The sequence below is a fragment of the Anopheles nili genome, chromosome 3 (genome assembly GCF_943737925.1).
Source record: "Anopheles nili chromosome 3, idAnoNiliSN_F5_01, whole genome shotgun sequence".
Lineage (NCBI taxonomy): Eukaryota > Metazoa > Arthropoda > Insecta > Diptera > Culicidae > Anopheles > Anopheles nili.
This window is the reverse complement of record NC_071292.1, coordinates 52,022,144-52,049,037: the sequence shown is the minus strand read 5'-3', so window position 1 is coordinate 52,049,037 and position 26,894 is coordinate 52,022,144. Positions and strand designations below refer to the sequence as shown.

Below are 26,894 nucleotides of genomic sequence, written 5' to 3'. Positions count from 1 at the left end.
CAGGCGGACACTCAGACCTCCCGTTGTCATGGCGATAGACGGCTGCTTTCATCAAACACGACGCGTTTGCATTCCACAGCCCCGAATAAGGATGAGAGGGCTCGGGGATTGTAAATTGGCATTTTACAAACAGCGATGGCCACGGCAGCGAAAACAAAGTTCGGGGCAGGGGTTTTGTTGTTCTGTGGTTTCGGATGGAAATATTTTGCCATTGTGCATGATCGCTCGGGTGAAAATGGGCTCCCGCTGGGCCGTAGTAGAGTGAAAGGAGAGAGAGAAAAAAAGAAAAAAATAACACACTCAAAATACCAACCCCAATTTTCCCGCAGCTCGTTCCGAGCATAGCGAACACCCGAAACGGCTTCCGGTCAGCGGCAACAAGAGGCGAAATAATCCGTGATGCTGTAGCGGTTCGATGCAAAAGAATTAAAATTCCGTTAGCGAAACTCCCCCTGTTTACACTGATAGGAAGCTGCGATCGAATGCGAAGGGATGCTTCGGAAACGTGGCCACTCCACGAGACGTTCGCCTGTTCCGGTTCCGAGGCAAATTAAATAAACCACCTTGAGAATAACTTTCATATTCATTCCGACTTCGACTTTCGTGGGGCACCGAGCAAAATAGTGTGCAATGCAATTAAAAGCGAAATTGGATTAATTTCCTCCTCACCCGGGGCTCAGCTCGGAGCTCCGCCGGCCAATCTAGCTCATGGCTAAGGGAGGCAGCCCTTTTCGCCACCCACCTACTGACGAGGGAACCCCGTTAGGTATGTTTTATTCCTTTCATTGTTATCGAAACTGCCGCTCGCATCCGCCGGAACGTACACGTGCCCGAGCCCGTTTTGCAAAAGGGCTTATCGGGTGCCGGTGTTTTGGATTGGAAGCCGGGTTTTCTTGCGAACACATTTTCTTTACTCCCACCACCGGCCAAGCATGGCGAGCAGTGGCATTTGCAAATGGAAGCGAATTTCCACACCGATTCGAGACCACGCCAAGGGGCGCATAAAAAACAACGGCATTCTGGTCTATGAAAACATATCAATGCAAACCGCCGCATCGACACGAGGTGCTCGTTAAGCCATTCGCTTTTCCAGGTACCGCGCTGGAAAAGGGGTTTTCCAATCGTCCCGCTGCTCAGCAGTTGGCTCGGTTGCGATTGAATATTATTCGAGTCGTAAAGGGGGACGCGAGAGAGCCACCGACAAAACCAAGCGGTACCATCGTATGCCCTTTTCCTCGATAATTCGAAATAAAGTTTCACCGAAAGTGGGACTAATTAAATCAAATTAAATAAAGCCAACTTTGTGCGGTTGCCCCGTAGCGTGTGTGTGTTACATCCCGGAGCCTTTAGCACTCGGTTTGATGAGCTACGCGGGGCTGGCGAATGGAAGCCACGTGTGAGTTTTCTTGGCAACCGAATGCGTGCGTTTGTGTGCGCGTTTGGGTGGTATAATTGAAATAATCTGATGACTGCCGAAGCGAAAGAAGATGAGTGCGTGTGGAAAACAAATGAGCCATCGTGAGCTGAAAACTCCTTCACATGAGAGAAAACCGTTCGGCTCGTGCAACCAAAAGAGGCTCACCGTAATTGAAAGTGATGGAAAATGGCAAAATCCGATTCGAAGTGTACAACTCACAAACATCGTGCTTAATTTTTCAATTACACTCACTCAAAATATTGATTTCTAACTCGACGCTTCGTTCGCGGATTAAGCTGAAGCTTTCCATCGGTCTTTTGCTGCCTCCGCTCGCTTTTCATTACGGACTAATGAAGTGTATTTTCTGCACTGCCACGCTCAAATTACCTTCGATTACGCATCGACTTCACGGGGGCGGGCGAAAGAAATGTGTAATGAAATTAAACCTATCCATCCCATCATTCGGTGGAAAACCATTAATCACTTATCCAATAAATCCTCTCCACAGTCACCACCCATCAATCGTTTTGCTTTTTGGAATGGAAGGAAAGCAAATAACAGAAAAAGCAAAGTGTCCCCAATAAAATCCCCTAAAACATCAGCCCAGGCTTAGTGGAGAGAGGAGTGACAACGGATGGCGGAAGGACTCTGCGCTGGCTCCACACCCAACAATCTTTGGTGGCAGATTTTCAAGTAATTTAATCTTTGACAATTCGTTGCGCCGTCTTAGCGAACAGAAACGCGACCAAGAGTGGAAAATGCCAACCATTCGTCGTCGCTTTGAACGTGGAACGAGATCGATCGGTGAAGGCGTATCTCGGCAAATGGCGGTTTCATTAGTTATATAATCCACCGGTTGTAGGGCAGAACGGGCTCTCGCTTTCTCTCTTCACCCATCTCTCTTTACGGCTTTCATTCGTCCTGCCTGCATCGAAGACGGGCTGAAAAAGATGGTGCTTTTTTGTTGCAGTGCCTTGCCTGGAAAATATCGGTAAAACTGATCAATTTTTAATTCCTCTTATGCTACCGGTCAGCTCGTCTTATTGCCAGCTGACCGAAAGAAGCCGGCTGCTGGATGCTTCGGCTTTTCGATTTTCCCACCGCCGGTTCGCTGAACGCGTCCTTGGGCGCATGTGGCTTGACACTTTTCACCGATATTGCCACCGGGTTCAGATGCCGCCTCGATACGAACTATAATTCTCTATAATCCAATAAAATCGTTATGAAATCTTATCAACGTCTCCGTCGATACCGGACCGACCTGACCATGCCGGGCTTTGTCGCTGCTTATTGGAGTGTTTTGCCTTCGCCATCTCCAACGTCGTTACAGAAGTACAGGCGTCTCGTTTTTTCGTTTGGCTTTCAAAAGCTATTCTGTTTTACAGGTGACATTCGTGAGATGATGAAAGAACGAGGTATCAAGACATGCTTGAAATTGCCATTTTCCACTGAACCTGTGTTGGGTGTGTTGCGCTAAAGCTTTGACCTGCTTTTGATTCGGGCCGGATCGAAGCACCAGCTTGATGCTGAAAGCAGCACCCAGCCATAGCGCGCTCCTCGCATTCTCTCGAATTTGTATAAAAGCATCCCGTTCATCCCGGCCATCGGATTGAAAGAGAATGAACAAAAAAACCTGCGTCAGTCGGTATCTTATCCGAACTTTCCCACCCACGGATTGTGTCCGTCTGAACGGGTTCGAGCATAAAGCAGGGACCTCATGGAAGCCGGATCTCATTTTCCTAGGTCACGTTAAGCGTCAGAATACCGGACCGAACGACTGCTGCTTCTAGGAGGGAACAATGAAGAAGAACGAGAAGGAAACCCATGAAACATAATCCGCTTTAAGTGGATAAATTGTTTTTATAACTAATGGATTTTTTTGCTAGTCGCGAATGGGTCACTCATTATTTTATGGCATACCGTTTTGTACGCAAGTGGCAGCGTTTTTAATGCCTATCTATTGGATGGTGTTTGAACTATGTGAATAAAAGAAAAAGTTGTTCCAGTAATTGTGTTTCCTGGGGGCAGCAACAAAAAATAAATAATCTTCCTTCAAACAGCACAAAACTAACCGCTTGTTATCGTAACGACCTGAAGAAAGACGTGCAATCAATAAACAAAACTTTCATATGCGTAAATCGATAACAAACTGAATCGCCTCCCTCGAGCCAACCAGCAAACGGAGGTTTTCCACGCTTTCCTAATCGAAAATCAATCGACTCGCTCCCCCACTCTCGCAAGCTGCGTGACGACGAGTAACACAACTTAATCCGATGGTGTTCTCATCGTCCATACGCACTAGCCAGGAGCTGTCTGAGGTCTGCAAACAAACAATTCATTTCCTAGCCACACTTCAAAGCAACATCGAAAAAGTTGGCGCACGTGTTTGCTCCACGTGGTGCTCGCGTTCGCAAACAAGCCCGGGTGGCCGAAGAAAAGCGCAGGGAAAAACTTTGTTTCAACCAATCAAAAATGTATGACTAGACGCGAGACAGTTTTGCGTTTGTATTATTTAATCTAGTAGTCCGCCCTTTTTTCCTTTCTCATACGAGTCCATCGCCTCACGTGGTTTTCTTTGCGGAATTTGCGACCTTTTTTCCCTATCAGAAGCTCACGTAGCAGGCTGCGACATCGGCGCACACATCAACAAACAGCGCGAGCATGAAACCGTAACACGAGAGGTAGAGAGAGAGAGAGAACCGACACCATTTTTTGAACGTGCCGAGGGAGGAAGCAGATTGGTCTCGAGATGGTCTGTTCCGATCTCCAACGGCCCCTCGGGTGGGAGTTATAAAAACCCCGTACCCATGATTTGGCCGGTACAGACCACTCCGTGCAAGCCCGTCGTGGCTGCACGACTCTAAGCAATAGAGATTTGAATTTAATTATTTCAATTTCCCACAATAAGCCCCCGTTCCACCGGGGTCGCGTTGTTGGCGGTTGGCCACCCTTCGAAAATATTTGGCAGCATCCTCCCACTGGGTTGGGTTTGCACTGGACGAAATGCAAACAAACACCGACCTGGTGCTCTTAAAACAAAGACTTAATTTTCCATTTGCCACGATAATCCTCCCCCCCAGGAGCGGGCGGGAATATTATTTTGACCTTGCGAAAGCTCGACGGTCGGCTGCCAGCTCGCAAAACGCGGTCGTCGACACCGTGGCGTGGCGAAAAGCCAAAAATCAAAGCAACAATTCCCTGGTCGCGAAAAACGTCAACCATCCAGCGATGGGTGGGTCAAGCAAGAAGCCAAACGTGGGAGGCTAATTGTGTCATTAGAAAATCGAAATACCGCTCCCTCAAACCCCCCGTTGGACACATTGTTTCCCCTCACCAGGGGAACCTTTGTTCGGTGGGGTTTCCTGAGCTTTTGAGTGGGCACTCGTTTTCCCTTAGGATGGTGGCACATTTTTCTTTTCTACAAAATTAGCCACCAACGGCAGGTGGCTGGAAACGCGTCGTCCAACGCTCGTACAGCAAGGGGATCAATTAGAGCTTATAAAGGGGGTGCTTCGTATCGCGGAAGTCCGTAAATACAACCCATTACCACAATGAGAAAAAGCCGTTACTGGGATTCCGCTTATTTCAAATCAGATTTTGTGGGGCTTTTCGGAATCGTAATCGGATTGTGCCGTTCGGTAGTAAAGTGGACGCTTCGGCTCGGTGGTGCTATCAAATCAGTTCGCTAAATAAAATCAATGCCGAGAAGGGCTGCACTGGTTAAAGCAGAAAAAAACGACATCGGTTACAAGATAGCAAGAGAAGCGTTCTTACGGCAAATGTGTGCCTTTTGTCCGTGAATGTACGAGATTAAAGGTGATGTGCTGGAGGAAATTTAATTTGATATTATAAATGAATGTATCACATGAGACAAGTACAATAACTCTGGACATTTGTTACAAATGCGGCTGTATGCGATATTTATTGCTGATCTGAGCTCAATCAAGAGTATAATTCGTGTATCTATTTTTCTCCTTGCAGAAAGACTCCATGCTGCTTGATCCAACCGGTGCTGACATCCGAAACTGTGTCTCTCGTGGAAAAAGTGAGGTAAGTTCACACTTTTAGCATTTTTTTAAATACATTAAATACATCCTTTGCCCTATTTATTCCGCCCTTGTGTGCTTCATCTGAAGGCCATGCATGCGTGCGACGAAAATGCATTTTTCAACCGTCAAATTGCATCACGTTTCGACGGGCGACAATTTGCTACCAGCAGCGTTAAACCTGTAGCACCGGTAGACCCGAACGTGGCGATCGATGAAGCACGTTCAATCGAATTTTTGCACGCTCCCGATCAACACGAAGCAACTGCACTGTGCATACTGCCTCCGATGGAGACGCCTGGTAGCGTGTACAAAAAAGCGCTCCCTTCAACCTTTCGCAGAACGGGGGCTGTTTATGACAATATTTAAACCCTCCCCGGATCAACCTGCTGACGTTGATCGGCTGACCGCTGATGAAGCTGGATGAAGCCATCTCGCGTGCTTCACCGCCGTTGCTTAATGTGTTTTGCATTTTGTATCGGCATCAAAACGTCAATGAAGACCGCGATGGTCGCGTCCCTAGCGTCGGCTATTGGAAGCATTTATCGTTAGCCAACCGCAACCATGGTGCGATGGGACAGCAGGATGGCTCACGTTTTCGGGCATTTTCGCGAGATACCTTTGCGGCGCAGTGACATTTGCTTCCTCTCGTAAACTTTGATGACCCGGAATGAAACTTTAGAATTGTCAAATGCACAAAATAAGCAAAAGGTTTATGCTGGTGAGGTGTTATAGCTCGCGCCATGCTCGTAATTTTTGTGCCACATTTCATCGCCTTTCGTTTCGTTCTACGAACGGCCAGAGGAATGTGCCTGCGTATTTTCCCACTGTGTGCTAAGTGCGGTGTGTTCGTTCTGCTACACCGGCACGAGCTACGTGTGCATTAAAGGTAGTCAAAAATGTTAATACCATCTGCGTGTGCACACGTGCGCAACGGAGCCACCCGGTGGCAGATGTCCGGCAGCAACATCCTTAAAACCCGATTGCTCCTAAAACGTTCTGCCCCATCCAACGACGGTGCCAAGCCGCCCGATGACGTATGCTGATCGTTACATCGGTCTTTTGCGGCTGCTACCAGGCGACGACGGTTGCCGATTGGTTGGTGGCGGAAATTTGTAGCACCTTACACGGTCAACCACATCCCCGCACGGTTGTGCGCCATGTGCACACACACCCAGCTGGCAATGAGCCATCTCGACCGAGAAGCCGAGCACACGTTCGATTCCCTCGAACACACAGTAAGCACACAGAATCCGAAATTATTCACGTTTTATTTTAAATGCATCACGTACAGTGTTGCAACTGTTTCATGCTTGATAGCCCGGCAGCGCTGCATGCTGCTGGGCCGTCGTATTTGCGGTCGTACAGGAGTCCGAGGCCTCGTTCGATTACGGCGCCCTGCGCTGGGTGGAAGGTGGGCCCATTAAATCGAATGGCCGACCCAACCTTCCTGCTTGAACGAGTACGAGTTGAATTGCACGAAATTCCCACACGCACCGGCCCGACAACGGATAGCTTTCAGTGGTTCCCGGTTTCCCGGTGGGGTGGGTTGCTTTTTCCCACCGGGAACGTGTCCGGTGTCCGACAGCACAATCGCTCAACGGTGGAACCCCTTTTAAGACACGACGACTGAGACGTGTTTCACTCGCGTTCGGGTGGCTGTGTTTTCCCAGGACAACGCGGCTCATGATGGCCCAAGAAACACTCGCCACACCGCGCACTCAGCGTGGTAATCCGTGGTTGCGTGGAATTATTTTAACCCCAAAAACTTTCGAGTGTTGGAGTGAGATCTTTTTTTTGCAATGTTCCTAAAGGTCGACTGTGGGGCTTCAAATAAGGCCGTTTTTCACGATGGTATGTAGCCATCGAGCAACCCTTCCGAACGGGACCACGGGATTCGGCAATAGGATTACATTACCTGCCACCGTACCTGCGCGGATTGGATTCAATAATCCATTACCGTTCGTGCCGGGTGCCGATCGATGCGGCCCTTCGCGATCGAACGACAGCGCATTTTACTTCAGGGAAGCGAAAAAAAACAACACAAACACACACATTCCATAATTCATCCATTGCCTCCTCTGCATTGCCAGTCGCTGGTCGTAAAATTTATGATTGGTCAAATAAAAAACAAAAACCGAAAGAAACCCAACACCAAACCGAATGCATCGCGCGAGGGTGGATAAATATAGCGCGCGTTCGCCATCGATTGGCCACGATGACGACGACGAAGCGCACGTCGATGGGAACCCAACGTCTTCTGCGTTTCGGGCGAAGCGAACCGAGGTTTCGGCGATTCGGAAATAAATTTAAAGCACGAGATGAAATCAAAATTTTATTCCCAATTTTTCCTGCCCACGGGTTTATTTTACGCCCTGCGTTGTCACGAGCGCCATAAATCACCTTTTTATCGTTCGCCCCGGGTTCGTTCGATTACGCATTGTTATTTCGCTCGAATCGATGCTGCGCGCGCGTGGTCTTATCGTGCGATATAAATCAGCGGTAATTGAAACAAAACAGCGACCACTTCACGAGCGCAATGTGGAACGAACAAAAAAAAGTTGCCCCCCTACACACACACACACACTCAGGCCTCCCGGGGGCACCGCAAGTGGGCGTTTCATTATCATTTATGCCACTCGACTGTATCTGATCGGCATCACCCAAAACGGTTTAAAAGTTTAATTAAAACAACCCGCGGGCCACCGTACGGGCCGAGACGACGCAAAGGACCACGGTTCACCGTCATGCAGCAGCAAAAATCTTAATCTTGAGCAGCCCCCGACCGGCGCACTCGCGCTTCAAAGGGCTAATGTTTTTGGAAACGTTTTTTGATGAATTCCCCGCCGCTTGTTTACTGTTTTCTTCTTCCTGCTGCTGCTGCCGCTGCTGCTGCTGTTCACAGTTTCGGCTGCCATCCCTCCATGCCATGCAGGAGATCTCCTTTTTGCTCGCTGACGTCTTCAATTATCGCTACCAGAACGATATGGTGGTGGGCGCAATCCGTTACTTGCGTTACGCGACCGGCAAGCAAGCTGAGTTCCTGGCTGATCTCGACGGCATCTTGGCGCGCTGTTCATGCAGGGCCGCGGTGCGCTTGTTTGCTTTCTGCTTTCCTTTGCCGCGCATAAAAGCGACATGCCATCTTGATTTTTGTGACTCGCCTTTCATGCCGCCTTTATGTGTGCTGGTGCCGGCTCTGTTCGGTTTGAAAGGGAAGTCCCTCGAACGGCTCTAACCCCCAGCCAGGACCTGGCGGATTCATCAGCCGGGTGTTGGTGAAGAGTTTCCCGCCACAGGCTCGAGCCATGGTTTCAGCAACAAGAGCCAGAAGCCCCATTCATCCATCCAGAAGCGTTCGTTGCTCTCCGAGTCTCTCTTTGTGTCTCGCTTTCGCTGCGATCTCGGCCCAAAGGCAAAGGGATGCGGATGCGTTTGCAGTGTAATTATATTAAAATTAAATTACATGGAAATTAAACCGAAACCGAGCTATCGCTGCCCCGCGTAGGGCAAAACGATCCTCCTCGCAAACGGCAAAAGGTGCGCCCGAGTGGCACGAATAAGGCGCCCAGCGAACCACCCACTTCGTTACGGGTTCCTTAATCTTTCCAGCCGAGCCAATTGGCCACGGCTTCGTGACGACGCTCAGCCACTTTCTTGTGAACGGCGAGCGCATTTGGCCCTCGACAATCAGCCGTTGGGTCGCGAGCTTCGTCCCCGCGAGTGGTGCCGAAACGACGAGCTACTTTTTGCTGCATTTTTGACCCCAAGATGAAATAATGCGACAGGGGGTAGGAGAGAGAAAAAAAAACCCCCCCACGACCCATTCTAATGCATTCCCCCTATGGGGGGGACCACCGATGAAAGGATTCAAAGGCACGGGTCGTCCCATCGGACGAAAGCGCCCTTTTTTTTGCAGTGGCCTCCCCCCTGGAGTGTTGCTGCTCGGCGCCTTTAAGTGGATCGCAACCGGCGCCAGACGAGTGCATGTGCTTGCGAACGCTTGCGGTGGATGGGCAACCGGATAATTTAATTGCGATACAAATTTGCCCTCCCGAAACGCATTCCTCGCGAGAATGCCACCGCCCTTTTGACGGATGTGGCCGTCTTTCGAGGGGTTGCGCTGGCTTGCGATGTGTTGCTACGGATTTACCGTTGTAAATCCGTGCCGTATGTTTGTAATGCCACTCGCGAACCAATCATCGACACGCACGTGTCCGCTTCTTGCGACCATTTTAATTGCTCCAAAGCTGTCGAACATGACCCGCCGGATGCGTGTTGCCATTTGAAGGACGAATTTCTAAAGAGCAAAACAAAAAAAGAGCCAGTAATCCGCTTCGATTCCTACTGGTGTATGAAAGCTGCTGCATAACCTGAATTGGGTTGTCGATATTGCCACCTGTACGCAAACACACGTCATGTGGTCAATGATTGCTGGCAGTGAGTCGATTTTAATGAGACCCCTGCGTTAAGGTGGCTGTGTTTTTGGTATAGTTTTTCCCGAACAGGCCCCATTGGCGTGCGTCGAAAGTTCGCTTCCCATTCGAGCTTGAGCTGGAGAAAATTGATTTGACATTCAGACAAAATGGCGGCATATTTCCGGTTGGCTTACTCAACGTTGCGACTGTGCCGGCCGCTTCGCTGCAACACTCAAATGCATCTCTCATTTGGCCGGAAAATGCCTCGTGGGTCTGTGGTGGTGATAAATTATACGGCACGGAGCAAATTGCCACATTCGTACTGTTTTCCGTGGAAGAGAAAATTATTGCAAGGCATGGACGAGTGCATTTTTTTTTCTGGTTCCTTTCGATGACTTCCGCTTTCCGGGGCGCAACCACCGAGCGTCGATGTAATTATCGATGGTGGTTGTAATTGGCGGTGAAAAAAAAAGGGTCATTTCCTCTCTCACAACTGACGGTTTCCCCGTAGCGAGCGCCGTATGCAAACCGAACACTTATATGCTTCTTCTGTTTCTTCCCGGCAGATGTTTGACTGTAAGAACCACATCCGAGTGATTCAACCGACGGACAACGGGACGAGACTGTACATCTGCGGTACGAATGCGCACAGCCCGAAGGATGTTGTCATATTTGTAAGTATCGATGCTGAACGTGATTATTTATCGTTGGCTCCTTTAAACGTTTCATTATCCTCATGGTGTTTCTTTACTTTAAGCCCTAAAGCCATCAAAGATTATCTAAAGTAAAGCAGCTATAATCCGTTACACAAAACTCTCTTTGTACTTTCTAACTTGGTGCTCAATACTCTTGTGGTTTGAAGGTGCTCAATCCTCCTGATGTAAAGCAAATCTGCTCAAACTGATTGAAAATCCCAACGAGTAAGACAACCTTCCTAAAACTAGTTCCCACCGGTAAACAAGCCCGAAAAGTGCGATTTTTGTGCTTTTGAAAGAAGGCAATAAATATTTAAATTTTGCTCCTCTACCTCTCTCTCTCTCTCTCTCTCTCCGTTGCGCTTCATTCAACTCGCGCCGTAAATGCGCCGAAATGCGCCAAAAACCGCGGGCAATTTCTGTCGGAACGAAGTTTTCCACTTGATTTCATCGTCAGCAGCGCCATCACCTTCACTCGCAGCATCGCTAGCCTTCGGTACCGAAAATGGTTCCCACGCTTTCTTCCACGGGTGTGGGTGTGTCTTGCAGGGCTCACTTTTTTTTTGGCTTTTCCCACCAAAATTTCCCAACATCTCCTCGATCGCAAGTAGTTTCGTAACCACGACGAACTATCCCCACGGTGGAGCTATTCCCGTGCGACCAAACCGAGCCTTTCTCGCGGACCTTCCACATGCGACGCAAAGTGATGGCGTAAAGCAGACCAACAACGCGTTCCGTTCAGAAATCAATTACGTGATAACTCAAGCCGAAAGCGCAAGATAAGGGAACCGTGTACCGACAGCTCGCTAACGGCACCCAGTGCGGGCCCGGTGACTTTTCTGGGTGACGACGAAGAAGCACAATTTCACCACCTTACGGAACGAAAACAGTTGCGCTTGGTGGCAGGCCATGCTTTTTCAGGCGTCCCTTCGTTTGGGGAGGGATTTTGTGTTGTTCTTTTTTTTCATTTTTCCCCCACGCTTTGTTCTCCAGTCGAACGTCGTCCGTTTTCTTCAAACATGCCACAATATAATCATCGCGATGACAAGGAACGGAAATTACGCCACGATGCGAATCTCGCCAGCGAGAGAGAAACAATTGTGAGCAACGAAAAAAAAACACACACACAAACCGGGCATGAAACGGACCAGTTCGAAGAAGAACACTTGCCTTCTTGAGCTTCCCGCTTCGCTGATAAAGTCACTCCCGCGCTATTGTTTCGAAAGGCAGGCAGACACGTGCAGCGAACGAATCAACTTCAAGCCTGACGAGCGAGTCTGTCTGTCGGGTTTTTGGTTTTTGCGACTCAGCACAACGATTTGGCCGTATGCAGGTCTTTAAAATGGTGCTTCATTCTCTACTCCACACAGCGAAACCTGACCCACTTGCCGCGCTCGGAGTACGTGCCCGGTGTGGGCCTCGGTGTGGCCAAGTGTCCCTACGATCCGATCGACAACTCGACCGCCATCTACGTGCACGAGGGCAATCCCGGTGATCTGCCTGCGCTGGTAAGCTTTCATCATCATCACACCATCGCCCAAAATCGAACATCCCTTTCCCGAGCGAACAATCGATTGCATTTGTTCCTTTTTTTCGATGTTTTTCTCCCCACCCGGTGCCACCCACCCGGTGCGTCCAGTATTCGGGAACCAACGCCGAGTTCACCAAAGCCGATACCGTCATATTCCGGGCGGATCTGTACGAGATGGCGTCGGGCAAGAAGATGTACAACTTCAAGCGTACGCTCAAGTACGACTCCAAGTGGCTGGATAGTGAGTATAATTTATTACGCTTAATTTTCCCACCCACCCGCTCGTAATCATCATGCTTTCCCTCGCAGCGCGGGCTAATGTAACGGAATGTTTTAGAAGGAGCCGACCACCCCGGCTTACATACGGCACCGCAAACATCATCCGGCCGTTGCAGTCGCCAACCACCACCACCGGTCATTTATCAATTTGCGCACTGGATTGTGACAGCGCTGCTTATTTGCCGTTCCGGTGCAGGGCACGGTTGCCTGATGGCTTGTAAAATCGCTCGTTTTTGCTGGCGAAACTTCAAACTCGCCCACCACTCGAGATGCAAATGGCCGCATGGCGTGGGTGGGTGGGTGCTTTTCCGACTGTGGCATTTAACCGCAAAGCACTCACCCACACACACAAACACACGGAGCGCATTTGGCAAAGTTGAGCCAAAAATCCTCCCAACGGGCTCGGTTCTGCAACCAACGCGTGTTTATCTCATTGAAGGTAATTAACTGCTAAAGGAGCGGCGCGTGGGAAATGGGAAGCTTTTCTTCCTCACTGGATTCGCGTTCGGCCGCGAGTTTAACCGCGATCACCGCGAGGGATGCACTGCGATGCACTGCGATGCACTCGCGTAGCAAATGTCCATCCACCACCGGCGGATGTTTAGCGTATGGTTGTGGATTTTCCCCGTGAAATATGGCCCTCTCGAGCAGCACGAAACCCTTCGAGTGTGCGGAAACAATCGAAAAACCGCAAGCAATCGGCCATCGGTCGGAACGCCCGGAAGGAGGGTCGGTAAACAAATATGCACGCACACCGGCGTGGCTCAGGGCAGCAAGCAAACAAGCAAACAATCTCCTAATTGGCCGATACCCGCCGGTTTTCCCGGCAAAGGTCCTTTGTGCAGGGCGTTGCTACGAGACGGTGATCTTAATCCGGCCCCACAGCGGCCCGCTTAGGGATTTATGAACGCTTGACCAAACATCGGCCCGAACCGGTCTTGGTCGCCGGGCTGTGCGATGACTTATGGGTTTCCTGTCCATTATCCTGCCCACCGGCATGGGAGTGGCAGGTGTGGCCTAACTCCCCGCCGGCGCTAAAGTGGATACCGATTTGAAGAGCTTATGATTAACAATATGGCACACGATTCTAGGCACTACGATTAGTTACATCACTGTACCGTGTTTCGTTGTAAGCCCTTTTCTATTAAGCCCACCAAAGTGGCTGGTGATATCTTTGGTAAAGCGTCGTTTTAGCGTCTGCTGATGCGCAAGTGACCACCAGCAAACTGGTGCTCGTGTTTCGTTAATCCCATCATTAGCAGTATCATCGCATCCGGATTGGGATGGAAAAAGGATGCAACGAGCGTGCGGAAAAGCTTCTAGCTTCATTACAACCTTCGCCCGGTCGTAGGGAAAGCTGCGGAAAGTTGCTTTGGGAATTGGCGGATCATCCGGGTGCACTTTGCTCTCCAGAGTAATGAGGCTTGGTTTCGCTCGCGAACCAGAAGCGAAAGAAAAACTCAATCATTGTGACAATTTTGCTATTTATTTTTTTTTTCCTCTTAACCATGATTAATAAAGCTCCAGCGTTGCTTTGATCGCCATCGTCATCTCCTATTTTCCCCAAATGTTAACCGAAAGACCGGCATTTTAATGAGAATTTAACCACCAACGGCGTTTCTTTCTTCCAGAACCAAATTTTGTCGGATCGTTCGACGTCGGCGAGTACGTGTACTTCTTTTTCCGCGAAATTGCGGTTGAGTACATCAACTGCGGTAAGGCGGTCTACTCGAGGGTGGCGCGCGTCTGCAAGAAGGACACCGGTGGCAAGAACATCCTCAACCAGAACTGGGCCACCTATCTGAAGGCGCGGCTCAACTGCAGCATCTCGGGCGAGTTTCCGTTCTACTTCAACGAGATCCAGGACGTGTATCAGATGCCAACGGACAAGACCAAGTTCTACGCTACGTTTACGACCAGCACGAACGGGCTGGTCGGTTCGGCCGTTTGCAGCTTCAGTTTGGGGGAAATCCATTCCTCCTTCGCAGGTAAGCGCTACTTTTGGTGTATATTTATCAAAAAAAGTAACATAGCTGTAAGTGACTATATTCGGTATGCATATAGAAAGCCTATCCAAGCTAGATAAATTTGAATTTGAGACTTACCACTAATAAATCACCATTTTAACACACAATATACAACAGCCGTATCTAACGGTACGATTACCGTTAGATACGGCAGTTGTTCGGACTCGGCAGTCGTCAGAATCGACTCGTTCATTCATAGAACATTAAATTACCTTTACACGCTCATATTGAACAGAGTGATCTGAACTTACTTCGAGTAATGGGAAGCGATCTACTTTCGCATAATTTATCAGTTGATTTTTAAGGATAAATCACATACTTTACCAATGACAATAGCTAAATAAAGATATCATGCCACAAGGTCTCGTTTGTTTGTCGGTGGCTGCTGTGGGCTAGAGAGAGATAGCTACACGCATCGTGTTAATCCGATATCACACACCTTACAAGCGGTAGCGTTTCACCGCCATTTTTGGCTTGGCTTTGGCTTGGCTTGGGTATGATCAATTTTGTGTCATGAAGGGGCTTACTTACCACGCTTTGATTGATAATGATTCTTCAAACGATGCACCAAGCACAGAGCACTCACAATCCCTTTCATCCTAACCATGTGGTTTGATGAAAAGGGTACACACTAACGGGCACGCTATCACAAATTAGCTTCGCGCTAACATAAAACATGCCAGCATAAAACAAAACAGCACTTATTGCACGGCAAGGCAATTTCACATCACTTTAACAACACACGCGACCCGAATATTCGACCAAACATAATGCTTTTCGCACGCGAAACAGAACACCGACGCGTTCACCAACTCACAAACTAACGGTACTTTCGATTTCATGCGACGCCCGACGTAGCGATCCCGTCCGATGCTTGCCATCGCGCGTGCTTAATCCAACTGAAGCGTCCTGCAATGTTATAAGTCACCGATTCCATCAATAGAGCGCACGATCTCACTAACATCTACACACGGCGCACCTGTCAAATTGCGCACTGGAATTAAACACAGCACGCCTTCAGTGCAATGCACTACGCGTGTGCTTTTTACGCAAGACTCAATGAATTGTACCGAAAATGCACAGCTTCACTGTTTGTGCCACAAGTTTCGTCATATTGCCACCGCACAAGGATTTTATTGCTGTGTATTGTTCTTCTTGTTCGTCATATCAATAAGTCTGCTCTAGCTGTTTAATTACTATTTTGCAATTTGATACAAGATCAAGGCAATCAATCATTCTTTCTGGGATGCTTGTTTATTGCGCTCTTTTACTATAAACAGACTTTTAATTGTATACATATGTAGCGAAAACAACTGCATTTTAAGCTACCCTAAACTATCCCAATGATAATGATAATGATAATGAGCTACCCTAATAATTGTTTTTCGGAATAGTAATAGTAATAGAAATAAATATTCTTTGGAATTAGGAACGAAATAACCTACGCATTTCGGTAATTCCCATTCATTTTTTACTATCCAACCAGATTGTTTAGTATTTCAATATTTTTTATTACCTTTAACGTCTTGCAACTACCTTTTACGAAGTTATGCTAAATATATTTAGTACATCACGGATTGTATGTTTAATCTATCAGATGTTTGATATTTTTGACAGAATTTAATTGATTATGTGTCTTTAAAGCCCATCAATGATTGCTGAAACTAATGTTGCTTGATTGACTTCCTTCCGCAGGCAAATTCAAGGAACAAGCCACGTCCAACTCCGCCTGGTTGCCGGTAATGAGCTCGAAAATTCCCGAACCACGACCCGGAACCTGCGTGGACGACACAACCACACTTCCCGATGCCGTGCTCAACTTCATCCGGTCACATCCATTGATGGACCGTGCGGTAAGCCACGACTACGGCAATCCAGTGTTCTACAAGCGTGATCTCATCCTCACAAAGCTCGTCGTAGACAAGTGAGTAATGCCGTTGACCGCGCAACCTTCCTATCCTAACGCGCTCCAAAATCCCCAAAAACAGGATCAACATCGACATCCTGAACCAGGAGTACCTGGTGTACTACTTGGCCACGAACGAGGGCCGCATCTACAAGGTGGTGCAGTACTTTCACGATGGCCAATCTCGTGCGAAGCTGCTCGACATCTTCGACGTGGCACCCAACGAACCGATCCAGGTGATGCGACTCAGCCAACGCTATCGATCGTTGTACATCGGAACGGACTCACGCGTCAAGCAGATCGATCTGGTCATGTGCAACCGCCGGTACGACAGCTGCTACCGATGCGTGCAGGATCCGTACTGCGGTTGGGATCGAGACAGTGCCAGCTGCCGACCTTATCAGCTCGGATTTCTACAGGTACGCGCCACATCATCACATTAGTCCTTTTTTTTTCCTCGCACACTCCTCGCAGCCAATTCGGGCAATAAATTAGTATCCACTCAATCACTACGATGCAATTAAACCTGGAGCCGCGATTGCGATTGGTCAAGCTTTCAACTCGACTCGGTGCTTCGAACGAATGGTGCCGGCCCTTTCATCGCCATCTCTCGATTCCATTAGCACGCAATCGAACCCGACGCCGGTGCCGAAATCTCCCGCGGCCCACTCACGTATTTATTAGTATCGATTTCAATTTTATTGCGCTTTTGGGACGCGGAAAAATGTGGCGCTCTTGCCGGTGGTCGGGTGGTGCTGGTTGCGCGTGCGGAAGGTGTAATGATTAGAATAATTACTCCCTCACGGGGTTGGCGATGCATTAGCCCGAATCGGAAAACCCCCGCCAGGATCCGTCCCCTGGGAGAGTCCGGTTGGTCCTGCACGGGCCCTTCGGTAGGGCTGAAATTGATTTTTAGAATTGGGTCATAACCATGATCACCCCAACGTCGGCTTTGGGACGGGCGTAATGTATCGTTAATTGAAAGGGGTTTAAAGGGACGGCCGCTAACCCTTCCAGCGGTAAAGTGGCGTTTGTGGAATGGAACGAGAGAGAGAGAGAGGGGTAGAGTGTTGATTATCTAGCGTTTTAATCGCATTAAAAAGCGATACCAAATTTAATCGCGATTGGGCAATCTAACGATGTGTCGAAATCGAACCAACCGAACGCTGATGGTTTTCCATCGCCCCCGCTGGGAAATAGGCGCACATACTTCAGTACATTTGGGACCGTGTTTTTTTTTCTCTAACCAAACCTTTGTTCTCTCTCTCTACCCACAGGATGTCGGCAACCGAACATCGGACATTTGCGACACGAACGTGATGCGAAAGAAGATCATCGTCACGTTTGGGCAGAGCGTGCATCTTGGGTGTTTCGCGCGGGTGCCGGAAATCCTGAAGTACCAACCGGTCACCTGGTATCACCACTCGAAGGAACGTGGCCGGTATGAGGTCCGGTACACCGTTACCAAGCACATCGAGACGTCCGAGGGTGGTCTGGTGGTGATCGCGATCAACGAAGCTGATGGTGGCCGGTACGATTGTTACCTCGGTGGATCGCTTCTGTGCAGTTTCAGTCTCGTCGTCGATGCTCATCGGTAAGCCAATGTTGTCCCTGTGTTGGAGTAGCACCTTTGCCTAAACTTCTTCTTTTATCACGCAGGTGTACGGCACCCAGCAAAGGCAACGATTATCAGAAGATTTACTCCGACTGGTGCCACGAGTTTGAACGGTACAAATCGGCGCTAAAGCGATGGGAAGCGAAGCAATCGGTAAGGATACGATCACACGTGCGTGTGCTATTCATTTTCTCACCTGGTTTTATGGTTTTCAATTTCCCCTCCCAAATAGCAATGTTCGACCAACCCGAAGGATAACGAGCTGGACGTGTACCAGGGCGATGGAAACGTTTGATGAGGTGAACCATACGACCCTGTGATTCGTTCGAAGGATGTAGATACTGACGATCGCCCCTTTTCGTTTCAGGATCAGCCTCCCATCCCTAGAGCAGTGACTCATTTTAACAAGCAAAATAACAACAACAACAACAACAATGTCTGTGATAAGCGAAGGAAATCCTATGACAATGCACAAACAAAATAAAACAGTAGTAGGAGACAAACGAAAGAAAAAAAAACCATTAAAACAGAAAGCAAAAGCAGCACTACAGAGACAAGTACATAACAGCGTAGCATATAGCGAGTTTAGCGAGATGAGACAGCATCAGCCCAATCCCCCGCCCGTTGTGAGTAGCATTATGTCGTAAGTTCAGCAGTAGCAAAATGTTAGCAGACATCGAGATGAAGGGATGAAATACACCCCCATGCATACACACACACACACGTGCGTGTGCCCGTCACAGGACGGGTGGACGTAATTGTAATTAAATAGGCACAGAAACAAAACGAACAGGCCGCGTTAATGTAGCGGACCGCGCACGAACGAACGACGAACGAAAGGTAGCCTCTATACTCTAGACTAGTAGACGAATGCAACGCCGAAGCTTAATAGAAGAAAAAAAAAACGAACTTTCCACGGTTTTAAGCCCTCCTGCTTAGAAGTGCATGTGTACATCGAACTTACCCGTACGAAGTAGCGATCGAGTAGCGTAGGCATATGCGTAGGGAGCAGTAGTGTACATGGAATTGCGATAGCCCTTCCTGAAAGCTGAGTGTTAGCGAGAATGTCTAGCAAGAACCACGAGGATCAAGAGGCACGTTCTTTTAACGTGTAAATACTGCGAAGCCTCCAAAGTATCCCTTTCAAAGAGGCTCGATATTTGGTCTGATATTTCAACGATCATTTGCAGACGTTTGTGCGTTCAGTAAGCATGCTCTACAGCTTCAGTCTCGCCATAGGGCGTTCTCTGCTCATGCTCTCGGGGGCTACAGAAAAAAAAGACTTACGAGGTCCTGCGGCAGGTCCCAGCACCCGGCTGGCAGGACTTCGTCACACACAATGGCAAGCAATCCCTTCGCCCTTCGCACCATTTCGTACACGGGCTCGACTGCGCCCGATCGTGGTTTTATTTATATGATGGAGAAGAACACCGAATAGGTACGGTATAGTAGCGTTAGACGAAGCAAGAATCTCTTAGCAAGGATATAAAAAAGGAAGAAAAAGCAACACAAAAAAAAACAAAAGCAACACAACTCACACTACACGCGAGTGAATAAAAAAAAAACGAAGACACGACGACGATCGATCGAAACAAATTTCGCAAAATCTGTGATACTTTAGTGTTTAAGTGCTCAATGGAATAGATTTCGGTTTTGGTGTGGAGGCGATAAATTGCGACAGAGAGAGAGAGAGAAAGAGAGAGAGAGATAGAGAGAGAGAGCGAAAAAGAGAAAGGCGCGCAAACGCGAAAGGACATCGTAATCCGAGGCGTTTGTAGAACTTATGTTTGGAAGGGTTTCTGTTCGTTTCTTTGTATATTTAAACCGTTTCTAGGCGAGAAACTGGCAACTCGAATGCAACTCGTGTGTACTAATATAATTATTACAAAATAAAAATGATAGAGATTGATCGAACTCCAAAATGCGCGTGTCTGTCTTTCATCTTTTTTACTGTACGTTTGAACTGTTATCTCAAAGGCGCCACCGGAAGTAACAGAATACATGGTTCACTGTAACAGGTTTATCTTTATTCTCCCTTCGAGATGGTAAATCACATTCTCCCCTCGGATGGGCTGCCACCAAAAGCCAAGGGTCAGTTTGTCTTGTACATACTTCTTAGCAAGCAAGTGATAAGCCACCCTGCGGGAGATAAGCACGCACACTGAAACTGGTACTGATGGCACACGACCCACGCTTTCGGACCCACTTCGAGATGCACCAAGGTTAACCCACTGTGGGATGATCATTCCGTTCGAGTGATCTGGGAGGGATTTTTCTCGCCTTTGCTGACGAGTGTCTCCAGCTCCTTCTCAACAGGAACGGTCGCGTTTTCCTCCGGGACGTCATCGAATATTTTAAAGTTCTTCGAGTAGTACCAGGTGCCCATATCAAAGCACGTACCGATCAGCACGAATACGGCTGCCGTGTAGTTCATGGACACGCGCAGTGCTTCACCATCGTACAACCAGCAATTGCCACGTTTGGCGCAAGTTCTGCCCCACAGCACACAGGTGCGATCGATGATCGCTCCGAAGATGATCGGTGCCGGAAGAAATGAGAACAACGTGTTGACCGCCATCGAGAAGCCCATCGAGATCGCTTTATCGCGTGGTTCAACACACCTGAGAAGAACACAAATCATTAGCAAGTGGACGAGGTCCACTCGTACGATCGAGTTACCTCAAGCCGATGAGAAAGTTGGCTGCCGACTCGGTACCACCGATGAACTTGTTGATGCACATCACTATGAGAAAGAAGTAGAACGGTGTCCAGCAGTCGACGGGGCAGCTTCCAGGGACGGCAGAACCGAAACCGGATGTGTAGTTACCATCACCGCTCTGATATCCCGGAATGCAGGAGCAGTTTGTGTAAAGCTGCATGGAAAAGCGAATGCAAACATGAGCCGATGCACTTTAGATGCAACTGCAGCTGATCTCCTGTGACCTACCAACGATCCACTTCTATCTTCATCTCGACATCCTGCGTGACACGGTGAGAGGTACGTCTGGCCATCGCTACCACAAATTGGTGCATATTTTACAAAATCGCAGTTACAACCCAAACTGCATGACACATCCTGAGAACTGGAAGGTCAGAAAATGTAGAGTCATTTCCGCGTGATCGAGACCTCTACTTACTTGGCTACAATATCGGCGTTATTGAGAGCTGAGCATCCGAACCAAGCATACCCAACGATGCCCACCGCCGACAGAATGCTTGTGGCAATATTCCATCCGGCGAGTTGCCGAGAGGTTACACGCAGCTTCTGTATGACCATGCCCCCAATAAGGACACCCAAGGCGGAAAATACCAGCGAAACAGACCCGGTGATCATGCTAAGGGATGAGAAACCGTCTCTTTAAACTCTTATTAGCTCCTGCAGAATGTATCCCGGGCTTACTTAGCTTGTGAGGGTGTCAATCGGTACTGAATCTCGATGTACTTCGCTTGGAATAAGAAGAACGGCATATAACCGAAGAAGTAGAAGATGCTGGCCGCGTTGTTAAACACGTACGCCTTATTCGTGACGAGCCGGCGCAGTGTGACCAGCATGTCACTGAAGGATACCTTCTTGTCGGGATCAACATCCTCAGGATCCACGCCTGCGGTGGCTTCACTCGTGCGACTCGCCTGACGTGACAGTGAAATTCGCTCAGCTGTCCTTGGCAGCACTTTCGGGAAGCTTGCTGCAATGGAAAGAACCCAACACCACGGTTAATTGCTAAGACACCGCCTTCAACGGTTGCTGCGATGGATGCAAAACGTATCTCGCGTGATGCTTTATTGCACGGGCGCTCGGCATGGTTTGCTATCTGCGGTCAGCAACGCAAACAGCAGCAGATGGGCGCCCAGTCCCCAGAACTGTCGCGTCATCTCGCTGATTTTTCAAACGTGGTGAAATTACGAGAGGATTTTCCATCGCCCCAACTCACCGAAAAAGGGCGCAATGATGATGAGTGTCGAGCCAAGCACAAGCCAACCCATCCACCAGGCACCAACCCATCGAGGATCGCTCTGATCGTATCCAGGATCCACTCCGACGTACACGAAGTACTTCAGACATAGGGAAGCCAACGAGAAACCCACCAACGGGCCCATTCGCCGACCGAACGCTGCAATGCTGGATAGAAATGGTACCTTCTCCTTGCGCACGTTATCATCCAGGTAAGTGAGCCCGAGCGTGAAGTACAGTGACGTTCCGATGCCGGACAGAAAGCTGCCGAAGAACAGCAACAACTGTGGTTGCAGGTTGCCCACATCCAGCGAACAGTCCGGTGGCAGTCGATCCTCTCGGCACAGGTTGTCGGCGCTCTTCGACTGCGTCCAGTTGCCTGCACTCTGCTCGAGCTGATCACGTGCAGGCGAGAACAGAAAGTGTGGCAGTGCGTTCACGAAGCACGATAGTGCCATGCTGACGATGCCCATTGCGATCCATAGTGGTTTCCGGCGATTTGACGCGTAGTATGAAAGGAACAGTGAGGCCAGCACGAAGGACATATCTGACCCGGCTGTGATGATACCAACCGTGCGGGACGAGATTTGAATGCTCTTCTCGACCGTCGTAAGCGTGCCGTAGAAGTACGACGTGGTCGAGTTGAGAAAGCACCCCATCAGCCCGAACAGAAGTACGTACAGCTTCTTGCTGGCCAATCGTTGCCATATTGGGCCACGGCACACCCAGAAGCCACACTGAACATCTTGTTCGCTGTAGACTGACTCGCTGCGATCGAAGGCGATCTTCTGCGGTGGCACCTTTCGGGTCTCGTTCAATCCGTTCGCCAGGCTGCCGTTCATGGTGCCGTCTTGCCGAGGTCGTGGCTTCAACTGCGGCCCGATCGAGCTATGCTCTGGCTGACGGCTGGCGGTAACTTATCAGCAGCTTTAGCACCTTTTATTGCCGCTTGCGCCTGATAGGTCGCAGATTAACCCGTGCTAGCATCGTTTGCAAGGCGCTCTGCCGTTGGGATGAACGTGGTGGAGGTTTGAGTGGCCTTCCCGTACACCAGCTGCCTGGTCGGGCGCATCTTTAGCTCCACGGAGCGTGAAAAGCGCGCACGTTTTAGAGGCAACAGTAAACAGCACGCCGGTGCAAACAGTGTTATCCTGCTGTACGGCTACTACGCACTGGCTTCTGACGAGTGGTCGAGCTACCGTCAATAAATGTTATTTTAGTCTGATTCAGTTAGTAAAACAGATGTAAAATAGAACACCTGATTGCGTTAGGACATTTTGATTGGTGATAATTTAGATGGTTCTAATTTAGTAGCATTTTACTATTCCCCATTTTGGAAAGTATGGACCATTTTTCGTTGATTACAATTCTGAATTAAAATTGCCATCAAAAAGAGGATATTTTTTAAAAATTTCCCGGGAAAACTTTCACAATCCGTAGGAATTTTCCGACAGACGGCGCTATGCTTATTGCATACTTCTTAGGCGCAATATTTCAACTGTAGTTTCATAGGTTTACTCTAGATGGCGCGCGACGCTCCATACGGATATAATGATGCACATGCAATTGCATCTGATGGTGTCCTGGATTTTGATGGTGATGCACATATTTTCAAGCTAAATAAATTGTTGTGTAACAAGCCCAAAGATTTATAGCGGTTTATTGCTTTAATTAGTGTGAACTGTCGTTATTTATCAGCGTGCGTCTTACGCTCAACGTACCTTTATGCCACCTGTTTCTCATTCAACAAATAAAACATGATCTGCACTTGTATGCTTTCTTAAGCAATAACTAATTATTTAAATTATCAACACATATGTTCTATACATTTTTTCCAGTTTTTAACAACTATGAAAAATCTTAACACGCGCGTAACAAAATGTATCAACTACAACTCCGCTTCGCTTCGCACCGACGAGCGGTGAAGCAGAATTGATCCACGAGTTAAAGCTAATCCTTCGACATTCTTATCCTCTAAGCCGGCCGATCCATTACAGCTTCTTCTTCTTTTTCTGCCAACGCAATCTCCTTGTCTTTTACCTCGTCGTCGAAGATCTTCAGATCCTTCACATAATACCACACGCCACAATCGAACAAGGTCCCCACCAGCACGAAAGCTGCCGCAATAAAGTTCAGCAAATACCTGCAACGAGCAACACTGTAGAAGCACATCTAGCATACATACGATGGGATACGTTACCTGAGCGTTTCACCATCATACAGCCAGCAATTACCCTTGCCAGTGCACGTTTTGCCCCACACAAGGCATGTCTTGTCCAGCACGAGACCAAAGAAAATCGGGCTCGGTATGAAGGACATCAGACTCAGCACCATCATACCGAAGCCCATCGACACTGCCTTATCCCGCTCATCAACACACCGCACCGACACCAGGAAGTTGCTTGCCCTCCCGGTCGCGCCCGAGAACTTCAGGAAGCACATCACAACCAGGAAGGTGACGAACTCCTTGTAGCAGTCCATCGGGCACGGCCCAGCGATGGCGGATCCTCCGACTGAAAGCTGTAAGAGCAACAAAAGACAACGCCATTACCATGCGAGTGTAAAGGGCAATGGTGCTTTTACTGACCATCTTCTCGTCCGCGAGTCCCGCACGGCGATTGCCACCAGTGAGCAGCTGTTGGTAAAGCGGGCTGGTATAATTCGCCACTGAAGTGATGCACGAACACTCGCCGTAGATCTGGAATGTGAAAAAAATGATAATAAACGCGCTCACGCACCAGTGCCACGCGGCAGATAAGAGGGCACGCTATCTCCGGGGGTTGGTGTCAATGTCGGCTTACCTTGAGGTCACCGTACTGGTTCTGGCGCTGGCAGCCTGCGTGGCAGGCGGAGATGTACGTATTGCCGTCTTCCCCACAAATCGGCGAGTACTTGACGTAATCGCACTGGCAGGCCGAATTGCACGTCGGTGTTGTGTCCGTTCTAAGGGTTGAGAGCAGTAAAAAAAAAACCAGATGTATAACAGTTCCACCTTTCGGCGTACAACAACGCCATCTAGATGTACGTACTGCGAGGAAATGTTGACGATGACCGAGTTCTCACTAGCCGAACAGCCCAGGAAGGCGTACGCGATCATGCCCATCACCGAGAGCACACCGACAATCACGTTCCACGCGGCCATGTAGCGTGCGCGCGGTTTGTACTTCGAGATGACGAGTCCCGACAACAGGACACCGACAGCGGAGAACACTAGCGCCACCGTGCCCGTGACCAGGCTCGAGGTGGACGCCGACTGCTTGTACTGCGTCTCGATGTACTTCGGCGTGAAGATCCAGTACGGCATGTACCCGAAGAAGTAGAACACCGACGCAATGTTGTTCAGCATCAGGATTTTGTTGCGAACCAGCCGTTTGAACGTCTTCAGCATGTCCTTGAACGAGGCGGGCAGTTCATCCTCGCGACGCGATGCATCACTCAGCTGCATCCCAAGTCGGCGCTTTTCCTGTGCGATTCGCGCACGTACGGCTGCCCGGGGTAGTTGCTTCGGGAACATGGCCATAAAGATGGCGAAGAACGCCAGCACGGCACCAAGGATCAACCAACCCATCCACCAGGCACCCAGCCAGCGAGGATCGGCCGTACCGATGGTGGGCGTCATCGAAGGTGAGATGTACAGCTTCAAGAAGTAAGACGCCAGTGCATACCCGATGGCTGGGCCGAGCATTCGCAAGAAGTATGAGACGCTCACCAGGGCGGGCGTTTTGGACTTTTTGATGTTATCGTCCATGTAGGAAACGCCCAGCGTGTAGTAAAGCGAACTACCGATGCCTGAGATGAACTGCGCTACGAACAGTACGATCTGTGGTGCCAGATTGCCTTCTTCTCGCTCGCACTCGGCGCCACGTGTCGCTGGAAACGAGAATTCGAGTTAAGGTTCTAGTACCTTCTGCTGCAGTTCCTTGTCCCTATCTCAACACTCACCATTAGTTCGGCAGAGCGTTTTCGCCTTCTGAGCTTCCAGCACCTCAAGCGTTTGGTTGGCATCGTACGTGGCACCGTATTCGGTGGTCAGCGACAGAGCGGCCTCACCCGGTCCGTACAGCAGATGCGGTAGAGCCGTCATCCAGCAGAAGATCGTTATCATCAGCAGCCCGACCGCGATCCAGCGCGGCCGGTGGCCTTTACCGGCGTAGTAGCTGAGGATAGCCGATAGCAGCAGGGCGCTGATGTCGTTACCCACCGAGATGATGCCCGTGTTTTTGCTCGGAATTTTGTACCGTTTCTCCAGCGTCGTAATGGTGCCGTTAAAGTACGCGTAGGTGGCGGAAAAGATGCACCCGACCACACCGTACATGAACACGTACACCTTCTTGTTGGCGAATCTGCGTTGAAAGGTGGTTGAGTGAAAAAAAAATAACAGATCACTTGTAAGCAGCAGCACTTGAACCAGCTCTAACTAACATCCTAACTCGAAGTTGATCCCCTTTTAAGCGATCTCAAACCAACGATCCTCCACTAGTCTGTATTACCTCTGTAAAAGCGGTCCCTTGAATATCCACAGCCCACACGACGTATCCTTGGTGATTGGCATGTCTCGGTACATATCCTCCAGATCCTCGGGCAGCATCTTCTGCATCTCGGGCGACTCGATCGCCTTCTTGCCGTTGTTGTACGCGACATATCGCTCCTTGGTTTCGCGCACTACCACCTGCTCGCGTTCACCACGATCCACATCCGCTTCGGTCCTGTGCCCATCGTCAGGCACGTTCCCGTTTGTGACTTCCTCACCATCGCGTGGACCGACATCGCAAGCACCCAGATCCTTCTCGGAAACCATCGCGACACACCAATCAGCACTGCGTTGAAGCACTATGAATCACTTCTGATGTTCGGCGTTTTGGTCTAACGCTAGCTGGTGTTCGATGCAGCACGCGCCGTAATCACATCACACACGCGCTATCGCCTCGGCTGTTGACACCAATAATTAGAATGCCCTCACAAAAATCACATTCACAACCTAAATAACGCAACCACGATGCACGCACCG

General features: G+C 49.2%; 3 protein-coding genes across 3 annotated transcripts in view; 1 reads left to right on the top strand and 2 right to left on the bottom strand.

Annotated features, from left to right (window-relative positions):
* The window catches only part of LOC128724593 (semaphorin-2A-like), a 73,925-nt gene extending 54,082 nt beyond the window's left edge, over positions 1 to 19,843 (top strand). Inside the window, exons 4-14 of the mRNA XM_053818317.1 lie at positions 5,399 to 5,467; positions 10,448 to 10,555; positions 11,947 to 12,084; positions 12,216 to 12,348; positions 14,018 to 14,374; positions 16,109 to 16,337; positions 16,402 to 16,738; positions 17,597 to 17,913; positions 17,979 to 18,087; positions 18,167 to 18,233; positions 18,302 to 19,843. Of these exons, the coding sequence (XP_053674292.1) occupies positions 5,399 to 5,467; positions 10,448 to 10,555; positions 11,947 to 12,084; positions 12,216 to 12,348; positions 14,018 to 14,374; positions 16,109 to 16,337; positions 16,402 to 16,738; positions 17,597 to 17,913; positions 17,979 to 18,087; positions 18,167 to 18,229 (1,860 nt within the window). The 3' untranslated portion in view covers positions 18,230 to 18,233; positions 18,302 to 19,843. The remainder of the gene's footprint in view (positions 1 to 5,398; positions 5,468 to 10,447; positions 10,556 to 11,946; positions 12,085 to 12,215; positions 12,349 to 14,017; positions 14,375 to 16,108; positions 16,338 to 16,401; positions 16,739 to 17,596; positions 17,914 to 17,978; positions 18,088 to 18,166; positions 18,234 to 18,301) is intronic.
* Positions 19,844 to 20,000: 157 nt separating this feature from the next.
* Positions 20,001 to 22,728, bottom strand: LOC128725943 (solute carrier organic anion transporter family member 74D-like). Its single transcript, XM_053819716.1, has 6 exons — positions 21,867 to 22,728; positions 21,335 to 21,620; positions 21,072 to 21,269; positions 20,882 to 21,017; positions 20,614 to 20,807; positions 20,001 to 20,555 (listed from the first exon to the last, which is right to left on the bottom strand). Exons 1-6 carry the CDS (start codon positions 22,726 to 22,728, stop codon positions 20,177 to 20,179), a joined length of 2,055 nt encoding a protein of 684 aa, XP_053675691.1. The 3' UTR covers positions 20,001 to 20,176.
* Positions 22,729 to 23,726: 998 nt separating this feature from the next.
* LOC128724592 (solute carrier organic anion transporter family member 74D-like) lies at positions 23,727 to 26,684 on the bottom strand. The gene is made up of 7 exons (XM_053818316.1): positions 26,377 to 26,684; positions 25,829 to 26,229; positions 24,916 to 25,756; positions 24,688 to 24,829; positions 24,474 to 24,584; positions 24,087 to 24,406; positions 23,727 to 24,029 (listed from the first exon to the last, which is right to left on the bottom strand). Exons 1-7 carry the CDS (start codon positions 26,682 to 26,684, stop codon positions 23,861 to 23,863), a joined length of 2,292 nt encoding a protein of 763 aa, XP_053674291.1. The 3' UTR covers positions 23,727 to 23,860.
* Positions 26,685 to 26,894: the final 210 nt, after the last annotated feature.